This window comes from Schistocerca cancellata, chromosome 3 (genome assembly GCF_023864275.1).
Source record: "Schistocerca cancellata isolate TAMUIC-IGC-003103 chromosome 3, iqSchCanc2.1, whole genome shotgun sequence".
NCBI lineage: Eukaryota > Metazoa > Arthropoda > Insecta > Orthoptera > Acrididae > Schistocerca > Schistocerca cancellata.
The window spans coordinates 36,227,270-36,241,614 of record NC_064628.1 but is presented as its reverse complement, the minus strand read 5'-3'; the positions used below and the strand labels follow the sequence as shown (position 1 = coordinate 36,241,614).

Sequence of the window (14,345 nt, the reverse complement as noted above, 5' to 3'; positions counted from 1 at the left end):
AGGCCAGAAACGTTAAGCATATGAACAATGGCTAATGTCTCATGCACGTCATGGTTTGCCTATAGATCACGAGCAACCATCAACTTCTGGACGTACATCTATAGCATCAACTGGAGAAATTGCCCCTCATCACAAAGACAACTTCTCTGAAGATGACGTAGAGCATTCGGAAGAAGAATCAGATGATCACAACGCAAGTGCACGATTGGTTCCATATTCTGACTCTGACACAAATATGAGTGGTATCGATGTAGATTCAGGTAAACGTATAGCACAATCACAAAAGGCAAACGACACCAAGAAAAAAAAGAAATCATTACCAGGCACCGCAGCACCATCAAGAGGAATGGGTGATTCTGCAAATACACATGATATACCTTTGACTGCACCATACATTTTAGACACGGGAAACTTAAAGCGATATAGGAAAGTACATAGATTTTTTGCATATGGGTTGGCATAAAAATTAATAACTCGTGAAGGTGCTGTTTTTATGATAACACCTTTAGCTGAAATTCCTGTCGATTGACCATTTTTGTACATGACGCCATCTGAATTTGATTTACTTCTGGATGGTAGCAGAATTGTTTACTGTTATGCAAAAGTAACTACCCGTAACCTTAGGATTGCTTTTCCAACTAATTCATCGTATTCAGAACTTGCAACTTTTAATCAAAATAAAAATATGATTACTAGTATTGGCATTAATATGAAAATTCCTGGTGTTAACGTAAAGCCTACTGCATTTGGTGCTTCGGCCCCCAATGGAAACAACTAGTACTGACCAGAAACAAGATTTATCTCCAATTTGGAAGTCATGGTATGGGTATCAAAATAACGAAGATGCTTTTTGAACTACATTTCCTGCACATCAATTTGGGAAACATATTAATTTGAAATACTATTATGCATGTGTGTCAAGCACAAAAGAGAAAGCCATACATAATTGGGGTTGGAAATGTGTACAATCATATATTTATGAAGTAGATACCGATGCACATACAGGAAGTGTTGTTAATTGTGAATATTACCCCACATTAGGTTTCCTTAAAATATGAAAACCATGCAATGTTGATATTTTTCCCATTACTAATAATTCATCTGGTGTACCTCAACGATACAGAACGAATGGCGATAAGCATTGTAATCCTTTCATGACTTGTGATAATTTTTCTACAACGCCGTTGGAACCAACGCAAATTCAAGAGCAACTAGTAGGAGCTGCTAGCTTAGTAACGAATGGAGATAAATCTGGATACAACTATTTAATAGAGAAGGCTGACATTGCTTCTGCACGCTACAATATTATACTTCACGATACTAATGTTCAACCCAATCTTCACATTGGGATAAATCCTACATATGCTTTAAGAACAAGTTGTTTAAATTCTGATGTTGCAAAATACACAGATACCCAAATGTTATTTGAAGTTATTGCTGAATGTTCTGTGTATTCAGATGCTTTAGAAACCCATTATCCTCATGCAAATGTAGCAAATGTTCAAATTTATGATATGATTTATATGTCTAATGTAACAAGAAATGAGGAGTCATCAATATATAAGGGACAATACGAAATGAAACAATCATAGTACTTTTGTTGTATATATTGTAAACAAATTTGTATAGTACAATGTTACATTAATTTTGTAAAAATAGAGTTTCAGTAAACAATATGTAGTACAAACAAGTGTTACATTTATTTAATATTTCACTTTATACAATTATAATAAATTTAAAAAAGCATGTGGATATGGTTTTTTTAGATGCATTTTTCAGTTCATCAAATTTCCTCCAATGGACAGTTCTCACACATACATTACTGAAATCAGTGCGAGAACATATTACAGGTTGAGAATTTGATATCAATAACAATGGAGTATGTCTTAAAATGGCGTCTCCTTCATATTTTACATGAGTGTTACATGCTATCCCTTCACAAACTTTTCTAAAATCTTCAGTAGCACCTTCTTCCAATGAAATTTCATGTCTTATTGTTGCATCGTCCAATGTGGCCAACATTTAATGCGAGAGAAATACAACAAATGAAAAACCAATTTTTACCAGAATTAGGGGGTCCAACAATACATAAAGTGTTCAATTTTTTATTAGGAACATAACATTCTGTACCATTCACATCCTGCCACTGAAATAAACCATTATGGTTAAACCACAATACCAAATTTGTTAAAAATTTTGTAGTTTCATCTGTATCATCATTACATTGAAATAAAAGTAATTTTTTTAACCAACATAAAGAATCTTGCAAAGTGTAATAAAATTCCCAGACTACTGTAATGTGGGAATAGAAAATATTATCTTCTGAACCAAAAGCAAGTAAATTTTCTAAACCTTTTAAATCCAATTCATTAATAGTTTTTTTTGTACAACTCCATTCCCACGTCCACATACCTTTTAAACTTTGGACCAATTAAATTTATAAAATACGGATGAGCCGACGGTATTACGTTGACGATGTTCTCTGGAGGAATGCAATAATAAGATATTAATAGGGAAAGTACCTTTGATGCTGTGGTTTCAGTGTTGCACCCTTTACCAGTAATGATTGGCTGCCACTTGCTATGAGGCCATTTACGTGTTCTATGATGTTGACCCCTGTTCTGCACTGATCAATAATTCCAATACATGGAAGGATCCTTCGATGAAGCTTTGCCATTGTACAATTTCATACTCACCAGGTAATCGCTTATTTGATCCTCTAAGCCATACTTGTCCACAACTTGGCCATTTTTGCAAGTAGAGATATAACAATATATTGAGCCAGTCGATGTCAGAAATGGCGCAATTGCTCTGGTGCGTCGATTGTTTTTTTTTTAAATTCTGGTGGCAATAAATGAGTCAGTGCGGAAACGGCATCGGCATCCTCTGGAAGAGTAGATACAGTCATGGATAATGTGGAAGTGGTCGCCATCTTGTTTGTACATGACAGCTTCTCTAGGGTAGTTTTGTGAGATAATATTAATTCGTCTACACACTTCATTAACATCATCTGGTCCTCTGATGACAATAACGTCAGTGAAATACCATTGCTCTGAGATTTCAGAAATTCTAATAAGGTCATTCAACCAAAGGCAGATAGTGGTTGCGAAGAAACTTCTAATTGAATCAAAAAGCTCAAAATTAAGGTTGTGTATTGCCCTGAGAGTCCATTTCTTGTTGCCATGTTGGAGTGTAATCTTACCACCAAGTACGTAATTGCTTTCAGGGATGGAATCGGAATTTGAGCTTCCAGAAGAGTGTACAGCATCTGCATCACCTCGATGATGTTGTCCATTACCAATCTGCAAGCAAAGTTTCAACAAAATTAGAATCTTCATCTTCTGGATCATATACAATAGGGAGGGCACCACCACAATGTACAATTCTAAATAATGGTGTGTTTGCACAAAACAATTATCAAATGATAAGGCAATAAATGTGGAAAATACTGTCCTTAAAAGTTCAAGTGTGGCGGTCTGCTACAATGTGCAGCCAGTTCTGGAAGAAGATCCCTGTAAGAAAGCTAAAAATTCAGATCAGAAGATTTTACAAGAATATCATGTACAATAGACAAGAAGTCTTAACATCAGCAGCAACAGCAACTTATTCTCTTATACTGCGATAATAATTCCTCTGATAAATCTGAGTCTTAGTTACAGTACAACTTACATTCACTTTAAATTCTGCATATCCTGTATTTTACAGTGGCTCTCTCTCCGGAGAGTCAGCTGGACTGCTTATTTCTCATGTTTTTATGTATCTGTTAATACATATTGTTCAACATATTATCACACTACACTTGAATAGGTGCATAAAACTTAATTTAAAAAAAAACAGTTTTTTTTAGTAAAACTGACCTTTCCTACTGGCAACAGGCATGCATGAAACATGTAATGTGCATAGTTTACATGGTCTAACTCCACCAAAAAAATGCAAATATCTGCAAAAACACCACAGACAATACACCTGAGAAATCTTTGGAGAAAAATCCAATATATGGTTGAGTGGGAGAAAGGTAAAAGTTTAATCTTTGTCAACCCCATTTTTAGGATGTTAAATTTAGTAAGTGACAGCTAGTTGTCATTTATCATTATTTACTTTGACCTACCTAGTATGAACCTGTATAAGACTAACAGAAAATATCTTTGCAGTGAAACATTTATAAAGACATTAGCTCAGTTCTTCACTGTGTCTAGTATGTTCAGTTATATATAACCTCTTGGTAAGTATTCTTGAAATGTCAGAAAATTAGATCTAAGTCTTTTTCCAATACACTGCCACTTCCTGCATTTATTTTTATTTCTATGATGGAGCCAGTTAATGTAACTCCAGTCACTAGCATAATTATACTATAGACTAGTTGGTAAATTTTTATAATACAAACAAATACACACTTTTGAAATGACACAGGAAATGCAGGTTTTTATTGTTTTGATGACAGTTATAAGAACTAAATCTTTGGCTTCTGAAAGCTAACAGTCACATACAAAATGAAAGATAACATCAGGGATATAAGATAATGCACAAACCTTTTTACGATATTTTTCAGTTTCCTGTGCATGTTCTTTGATCAATACTCTACACTTTTCTGCTTGATCTTGCACTTTAAAGTACATGATTTTTGAAGTTATTAAATTTTGTTCTGACTGGGTGACTTTCTCCTGGTACAGAGCAACCTAGAAATCATAATTATTCATACGTTATTTGGTGTCCTTTATTATTGTGTCTTCAGATACACTGGTATGTAAAAATTAAGGATGAAAGTAAATTTTGCATGATATGTCACTGCCAAGTAACAAAGCTCAATGAATTGAACAATACATACAAAAAATGCTAAAATATAGCCCAGAAGGCAACTGAAAGAAACATGCCATGGCAACAACAGAAATTACACTTCTATTCAATTACACTGAAGTCACCATGATTCATGATGATCTCTGGACATTATGAAAGACTGGATAAGGTTCTTAATAGGGTAAGCAATCATCATAAATGGTAGTGAATGCTTTGCAATGTGCTTCAATGCTGGTCACAAGGTTGGTAAGGAGTTCATGTGGTAGGGTATTCCATTCATCCACCAGTGTGGTTGACAACTGCTGGATAGTTATTGGTGCATGTGGTTGTTCTGCAATACATCTCCTCAATGCAAACCTGTGCTGCAATACATCTTCCCAACACATTCTATGCATTCTTGGTGGGATTTAAATTAGGGGAATGGGCAGGCCAGTCCACTCACTGAATATCCTCTCACTCCAAGAGCACCTACACCTGTGATAATTAATGCCATTGAGGAGTGGCACCCATAAAAAAGGAGTCAGCACTGAATGCACACCTGAAAAGGTGCACATTGTGAAAGAATACAGTGTCATAAAAATGTTGGCTGGTGAGTGTACTGTGTGCAGAGACTTGCAGGTCAGTACGCTCATGTGACCTTATACTTTCCCACAGCATAACACCTGGACCATCAAAATGATCATGTTTGAGAATGATGGATATACTCTTATATGGCAAGAAGTGGCAACATGTAATGCACTCAAGAATGTTGTCAAACATTTGTGGGGGTCAGATGTTAGGGTCAGTTTGAACTATCCTAATGACAGAAGATTTATTTCAATCTGCAGTATTACACATTGTCAGAAATATTTTATAAAATGTAAATTTTCACTTAAGTTAATTGATATAATTATCTGTTTAAAAAATGTAATTGTTATTATGTTATATGTCATAGTGTGGCACAGACCATATGGATTAGCTTCTGTGCAAACATTTTTGAGTCAAGTTCTGTAGAAGAATGTGCAGACAGTATGAAATTAATCAGTCACTGTGGATAGTTGTAATTGAACTGTAAGCACAGACCATATGGATTAGCTTTTGTGCAAAAATTTTTGAGTCAAGTACTGTAGAGAAATATGCAGATTTGGTAGTTGTAATTCGATGCTTTTTAAGTCTGTATGAGAAGTACTCTGTTGTTATGGTTCACAACAAGATCAATGTATTTCTAAAGGATTTGATAATACAGTGAAGGTGAAACTAGAGCTATGTGTACATCATTTTAGTGACTAAGAATGTTAGCTTTCTGTTCCTACACACATGATTAATCCATTAACAAATGCAATGCAGCCAAGCAAGATAATCCATAATGAGACCTATAACAACAGAGGAGACCTAAGATAAGTAGCATTCAACTACAAACAGTTTTAATATTCTGCAATATGCTTTGAAGATCAGTTAGAAGCCAAAACACAAAATATGCAAATTTGTTTTCAATATAAAACTATAGTGGAATGTCATAGAACCACATTTAAGAAGCATCTATTCTCTTTTTGTCTGAACTACTTATCATCCACAATTCATTTCCATTCAAGGGTTCACTCCAGACTTATATCTTCAGAAAATAGTTCCTAATACATAAATTTATAGTTTATGTAGCAAATTTCTCCTTTTTAAAAAATACATTCCTTGGTACATCCAGTCTGCATTTTATAGCCTCTCTATTTCAATCATAATCAGGTATTTTGCTGCCCAAACAGCGAAACCCATCTACTGCTGTTTGTGTCTAATATCCTAATCTAATTCTCTCAACATCACCTGATTTAATTTGACTTTATTCAAGTACCTTGTTTTACTTTTCTTGATGTTCATCATAGAAACTCTCTTCAAGATGCTATCCATTCTGTTCAACTGCTCTTCCACATCCTTTGCTGTCTCTGACTCAATTGCCATGTACTCACCAAACTTTGAAGTTTTTATTTCTTCTCCCTTAACTTCGATTACCTTTCCAAAATTTTCATTGATTTCCTTTACTGCTTGCTTAAAATACAGATTGAATAACATCAGGGATAGGCTACAACCCTGTCTCATTCCCTTCTCAACGAATGTTTCCTTTGCATGCCCTTTGATTCTTGCAACTGCTGTCTGGTTACTGTACAAGTTGTAAATAATCTTTTGCTCTCTGTATTTTACCCTTGCTACCTTCACAATTTCGAAGAGTATATTACAGTCAACCTGTCAAGAGCTTCCTCTAAGTCTAAAAATGCCATGGATGTAGGTTTACCTTTCCTTAACATATCTTCTATAAGAAGATGTAGAGTCAAAAATCAAACAATGGAAAATTCAGGATTGAATGTAATAATATTATGAGAAGGAGAGTTGCTACTCACCTGTAGCAGAGATGCTAAGTAACAGATAGGCACAACAAAAAGACTCTCGCAATTACAGCTTTCGGCCCTTAAGGCCTTCTTCAACAAAAGACACACAAACACACACACACAACACACTCACACAAACACAACTCACATACACGTCTGCAGTCTCAGGCAATTGAAACCACACTGTGAGCAGCAGCACCAGTGCAGATGGGAGTGGTGACTGGGTGGGGGAAGGAGTGTGCAGTGGGGAGGGGGAGGAATAGTATGTTGGGGGTGACGGTCAGTGAAGGAGTGAAGGGGTGGGGGGGGGGGGGGAAGTGGCAGAAAAGGAGAGAAATAAAGAGAGGCTGGATGTGGTGGTGGAATGACGTCTATGTAGTGCTGGAATGGGAACAGGGAAGCAGCTGGAAGGTGAAGGATAGTGACTAAGGAAGGTTGAGGCCAAAAGGGATACGGGAACATAGGATGTAATGCAATTTGGAAAAGCTGGTGTTGGTAGGAAGGATCCATATGGCAAAGGCTGTGAAGCAAGATGTCATGTTTGGCAGCGTGTTCAGCAACAGGATGGTCCACTTGTTTCTTGGCAACACAGGCCATTCATGTAGACAGACAGCTTTTTGGCTCTCGTGCCTACATAGAAAGCAGCACAGATGTTGCAGCTTAGTTTGTAGACCACGTGAGATGCAGGTAGCCCTGCTTTTGATGGGATAGGTGATGTTAGTGACCGGACTGGAGTAGGTGGTGGTGGGAGGAATAATGGGACAGGTCTTGAATCAAAGTCTATTACAGGAGTATGGGCCATGAGGTAAGGGATTGGGAGCAGAGGTTGTATAAGGATGGACGAGTATATTGTGTAGGTTCGGTGGATGTTGGTGTACCACTGTGAGACGGGTGGGAAGGGTAGAGGGCAGGATATTTCTCATTTCAGGGCATGACAAGAGGTAATCAAGACCCTGACAGAGAAATTAATGTCCTTACCTTTCTAGCCCCTTCCTGTTCCCATTCCAGCACTACACAGGCATCATTCCACCACCACACACAGTCTCTTTTCATTTCTCTCATTTTACACCCCCCCCCCTCCCCCGCTTTCCCACCTCTTCCCTGCCCACCGTCTAACCTGCAGGCACTTCAGCACTTCACTGTCTGTCACCCCCAACATACTATTCCTTCCCCTCCCAGCCCCAGGCTCCTCCTTACCCCCAAACAGTTGCCACTCCAATCATGCACTGGTGCTGCTGCTTGCAGTGTGGTTTCTGTTGCCTGAGACTGCAGTCGTGTGTGAGTTGCATTTGCATGAGTGTGTGTGTGTGTGTCTACTGTTGAAGAAGGTCTTAATGGCTGAAAGCTACAATTGTGAGTCTTTTTTTGTGCCTATCTCGGACTCAGCATCTCCACTATACAGTGAGTAGCAACTTTCCTTCTCATAATATTATTACATTCTATCCCAGATTTTCCATTGTTTGATTTTTGCCTCACAGCTTTTCTTCGATCCTAACCTTGAGCTGTTTTCCTTTGTAACTATTTTCTTTTGCATCACTATACTCAACGTTCATTCTTCTTTGTCTGTTTTCCTGTGTCTCTCTTGTCGCCTTACAAACTGCAGTTTGCACTCTCCTTACGAGCCACACTGTAACAACTGCCTCAGCTGCACACAACAGATGGCTACAAAACCACACTGATTGTTGGTGCAGCACCTTATGTCCCACATTACTCCCACCAATACAATTAACCCTATACTTTCAAATTGATCACTCTCCCTGTGTCATTTCCCATATGTTTGCATGTTAACTCCTGCATCTTTCCAGTGCCACATGATGTAGTATTCATCCTACAAACACCCCCCCCCCCCCCCCCCCCCCCCACCTGCACCCCTAACTTTCTCCATTCGATCCCAGTTTGTGGTGCCTCGAGAATTTCAGGGTAAATTCTAGAGACACACGTATTTCCACTGTCTCAAACACACGTTATTTTAGAGATAAGTGTGGTGAAGTAGAACTATGTCTACTGCCCCACAATTATGTGCATATAGGACAGATGTGTATCGGATGGACGATCGGCGTGAGCAGACGTGTATCGGATGGACGATCGGCGTGAGCAGGTAGTCACCGAGCCCACCTAAGAAGTTACACGTCCCATCCATGGAGTAAACACATCATACTCTATGAGATATAAAACATTAAGTGGTGTGAACATTTGAAGATTTTTGAAAGAAAAGAAGAGACTTTTATTCATTAATTCTCTCATTTACTGCCATAAAATCAGGACAGTTGTCTTGTTAAATTTGGAGAGATTTATAGACTGTATGTATAGAAAGATGATTGTAATAGCTTCTGTCGAACTGGAAGGTGTCGAGCTTATGGGAAATGTTTAGTGTATGAAAACTGTTATGTGTCATGAAATATAGTGAGATTGAATTCAAAGTATTCTCGAGTGTACTGAGTTATTTAAAAGTATAAAATTTCCTCCAGAGTAGCATCTATTCTTCAGAGAAGAAGCTGGGTAGAATATCGCAGCCGACTATCCTGAAAGAAGATCGGCAAAGTAGCTACAAGTAGGTAGGGGGAGTGTGAGTCTTGGACACTAGTATCACACTGGCCCCCTTAATCACCAGAAACTACCAGAATGTGGCGAACGTGACAGGACAAGAAAAGGAGGAATTTTTTTGAAGAAGATGGAGATAAGAAAAAGTTGAGATTTGCCGTAGCAACACATAATAATGAGACAAAGAAATTGGTCTGCAAGATCCAATCAAGCAGATTTGGTTGTGGGGAGGAAACAATCCTCATACAGGCAGTAACCAGCCGACATCGAAGCTGACGCAGTAATCAACCAACACCGACACAGTAACCAGGCAACGTCGAAGCAGTCGCAGTAACACGCCATCGTTGCTGGTTGCTGTTTGAGTTGCTGGCTTCGCGCCTGCTGATGCCGTTGCCATGACCAACGTGTGATGCTGCCAGTGCCTGTACGGTTCACTGGTGCTGTTTCTACACCTCCCCAATGCAGCCTACAATCCTATGCCAGGTGAGCTCAAGATAATAACCATTTAAACGTAAACTAGGGTGGTCATTATTTGCAGAGGCGTTTTTTTTTAATGATCTTGAGATCACGAAAGGTTAGGACCATGGAGAAGGAACAGCAACCTACAGAAACTACAGGACTAGCCATGGCCATGATGGTGAACAAAAACATGCCAGATTTGTCTGAAGTAATAAACTTAATCAAAGCTCAGAGTATTCAATTAAATGCTATAAATGTTCAGAATGCTTCGTTAAATGAAAAACTTAAAGCACAGGGTGAAGCTTTTGAAAAACTAGAAGCACAGGGTGAAGCTTTAAATTCTATATTTGAGGCGCTAAATGATAAAAGTGGAAAATTTACGAGTAGCTTTAAAGAAATAATTAAGTAATTCTTTAACAGTACAAATGAATCAAATATTTACAGACTTTAACCAAAGACAGGAGGAGCAATTACAGAATTTGACCAAGAAACTAGAATTTGATATTGAAGACAAGTGTAGTAGCATAGAGTTGGAGTTTAATGAAAAATTAGAATCTTGTGAAAATGTATGTAATGTTAAATGTAATTCTGTAAGACAGAAATTGAATATATTGAAAGAGAGCACGGATCGATCTAAGGAATTAATATCGATTATTCAATCGAAAATTCCAGGTGTTGGTATACCAACTGTCAGTTTGTGAGTAAATAATGTAGAACAAAATTTCAAAGAAAAGGTAGTTGACTTCGACATTATAAGTATGAACAGTCTGGCAGAACCTTTTGAGCTAATTGTAGATCGAGAAATTACTGAGAGTATAATCTCCCAAAACGTCACAACTGTTGAGTTTTCCAAACCTAATGATACTATCAAGATTATGGATGACTCATGGAAAGAATTCCAACTTATCCAGAACAAGTTATAACACAGAATAACTTGACCTAATGTTGGGTTACATAATAAAATGGTAATTGTTTGGTTGTGGGTAGACTTTCACACAAAATTTAACAAGAAGTATAGATCTGCACATGCTCAAGTGAGGTTAAGAGCAGATACATGAGATCCAGAAGGAATCACATTATTCCCCAGGGATGTTAACATTCTGTGTTAACAGGTGGAGTGACGACCGTCGGTTCCTGAGTTGAGTTCGGTGTTGCTTCCACATTAGTTTTCCTACACCAAATTCCCTTAAAATCTTCAACTATTCTGTAATATATTTACAACTTCTTAAACTATCCTATCATATTAGTATTTATGTGACGTATTATGACTGCACAGTTATGACTAATTTAAGGAGGGCACGGTAAACAGTGACCTCTAAGCATGAGGTAAAACTAACAGAATAACATTCTAGGTGATGATATAATATGATGGTACTGTTTAAGAAGAATGATATACAGATGACATAACATGAACAGGGTATTTTATGTGTGTATGAGATATAATGTGAAGTGACTAACTGGTAAAATAACTACACTCCTGGAAATGAAAAAAAGAACACATTGACACCGGTGTGTCAGACCCACCATACTTGCTCCGGACACTGCGAGAGGGCTGTACAAGCAATGATCACACGCACGGCACAGCGGACACACCAGGAACCGCGGTGTTGGCCGTCGAATGGCGCTAGCTGCCCAGCATTTGTGCACCGCCGCCGTCAGTGTCAGCCAGTTTGCCATGGCATACGGAGCTCCATCGCAGTCTTTAACACTGGTAGCATGCCACGACAGCGTGGACGTGAACCGTATGTGCAGTTGACGGACTTTGAGCGAGGGCGTATAGTGGGATTGCGGGGGGCCGGGTGAACGTACCACCGAATTGCTCAACACGTGGGGCGTGAGGTCTCCACAGTACATCGATGTTGTCGCCAGTGGTCGGCGGAAGGTGCACGTGCCCGTCGACCTGGGACCGGACCGCAGCGACGCACGGATGCACGCCAAGACCGTAGGATCCTATGCAGTGCCGTAGGGGACCGCACCGCCACTTCCCAGCAAATTAGGGACACTGTTGCTCCTGGGGTATCGGCGAGGACCATTCGCAACCGTCTCCATGAAGCTGGGCTACGGTCCCGCACACCGTTAGGCCGTCTTCCGCTCACGCCCCAACATCGTGCAGCCCGCCTCCAGTGGTGTCGCGACAGGCGTGAATGGAGGGACGAATGGAGACGTGTCGTCTTCAGCGATGAGAGTCGCTTCTGCCTTGGTGCCAATGATGGTCGTATGCGTGTTTGGCGCCGTGCAGGTGAGCGCCACAATCAGGACTGCATACGACCGAGGCACACAGGGCCAACACCCGGCATCATGATGTGGGGAGCAATCTCCTACACTGGCCATACACCACTGGTGATCGTCGAGGGGACACTGAATAGTGCACGGTACATCCAAACCGTCATCGAACCCATCGTTCTACCATTCCTAGACCGGCAAGGGAACTTGCTGTTCCAACAGGACAATGCACGTCCGCATGTATCCCGTGCCACCCAACGTGCTCTAGAAGGTGTAAGTCAACTACCCTGGCCAGCAAGATCTCCGGATCTGTCCCCCATTGAGCATGTTTGGGACTGGATGAAGCGTCGTCTCACGCGGTCTGCACGTCCAGCACGAACGCTGGTCCAACTGAGGCGCCAGGTGGAAATGGCATGGCAAGCCGTTCCACAGGACTACATCCAGCATCTCTACAATCGTCTCCATGGGAGAATAGCAGCCTGCATTGCTGCGAAAGGTGGATATACACTGTACTAGTGCCGACATTGTGCAGGCTCTGTTGCCTGTGTCTATGTGCCTGTGGTTCTGTCAGTGTGATCATGTGATGTATCTGACCCCAGGAATGTGTCAATAAAGTTTCCCCTTCCTGGGACAATGAATTAACGGTGTTCTTATTTCAATTTCCAGGAGTGTATTTGGTTGTAGTGTATAATTTCCTGTTTTTATAGAATATTTATACCGCTTGTGAGATATCGTATGAATGGGGAGAGTTTGTATCAATTTTGAAAGGGGGTGGGTAGTGTAGGTTAACACTAAACACACACTACACCTCTCACACAACCCTCTTAGACAAGTGTGAGTGATTCTTCACCATTTGCTGATCCATAGGAGATGCTAAGATCTTTCTTCAGGGACTTCAAATGTGAAGGTGAGAGTGTCCGTTGTGCAGGAGATGTTTAACATCATACCTCTTCTGGCTTCTAAATCTCGCTACATCTACATCCATACTCACTCAAGTACCAGCAAAGTGGGAATTCTGGGAAGGGGGGTGGGAAGAGTTTCCTGTCTTTGGGGCTATCTTCTTTCTCTTCTTCGATCTTAGCAACCATTTCTACTTATTCACTTCTTACTTCTCTTTTGAGTACCAGTCTATCTTTCCCTCTGTCCATATGCATACACTTCTATCGCTGAAGTCCTTCTCAATTTCCGTGGTTTTCTATAACCTTCAAGTTATTTTACATAAGCTGGCTGAAGAAACAGGCTACTACACAAATACCCATATGCATACACACAGTGAAACACAAAGACACAAACAGAAAGAGTACAGTTTAAGGTAATGTGAGAACCGTCATGTGTTGGAGGGGGAAAATGTTGCATATAGTGATAGGTATGCGCACATGGTTATGTGAGTTGACTGTTCCAAATCACATAAAGGTATGTACAGAAGAGTATTCATGGTCTTGTACAGGGATATTTATATAGGTAAGAACTGAGAGTATTCACAGTTATGATGACAGTATTACATCATAGTAGGTGTACGTTGGAGGAGGAGGAACACCTGGTGGTCATTATGTTACAGCATATACTTAAATGGACAGAATTGGTGTCAGTTTAACGACTATTCTGACGAATTGTAGGGTAATGGGACAAGCAGTGCATAAGTAGGTGTGTGTGTGTGTGTGTGTGTGTGTGTGTGTGTGTGTGTGTGTGTGTGTGTGTCTATATATTTTTCCAAGTATGGTGTCTATTGGAAACTTAGGACTGGAAAAGCAATGGACGACTCAAGAAAGGGTTAAAGTAAGTATTGTGAAGCGAGTGTGAGGGGTAAAATAGAATATTAATTTTTCCGTGTAGTTTTGAATCACAGTGTACGTAAATTGGTATACTAGGGCAATGGACTATGAAGCCTGCTCAGGAAGAATAAGCAGGGTGCACCCAGAATTGATTGGATGGAAAAGGGCAGCTAGGCAGACCCAAGGAAGGCAGTGGCACCAA

The 14,345-nt window shown here is 39.8% G+C and overlaps 1 protein-coding gene across 1 annotated transcript in view; it reads right to left on the bottom strand.

Moving 5' to 3' along the window:
• Positions 1 to 594: 594 nt before the first annotated feature.
• LOC126176066 (uncharacterized) overlaps positions 595 to 14,345 on the bottom strand; it is a 121,020-nt gene continuing 107,269 nt past the window's right edge. The window contains exons 3-5 of the mRNA XM_049923200.1: positions 4,530 to 4,676; positions 3,203 to 3,302; positions 595 to 665 (exon numbers count right to left, since the gene is read on the bottom strand). Of these exons, the coding sequence (XP_049779157.1) occupies positions 595 to 665; positions 3,203 to 3,302; positions 4,530 to 4,676 (318 nt within the window). The remainder of the gene's footprint in view (positions 666 to 3,202; positions 3,303 to 4,529; positions 4,677 to 14,345) is intronic.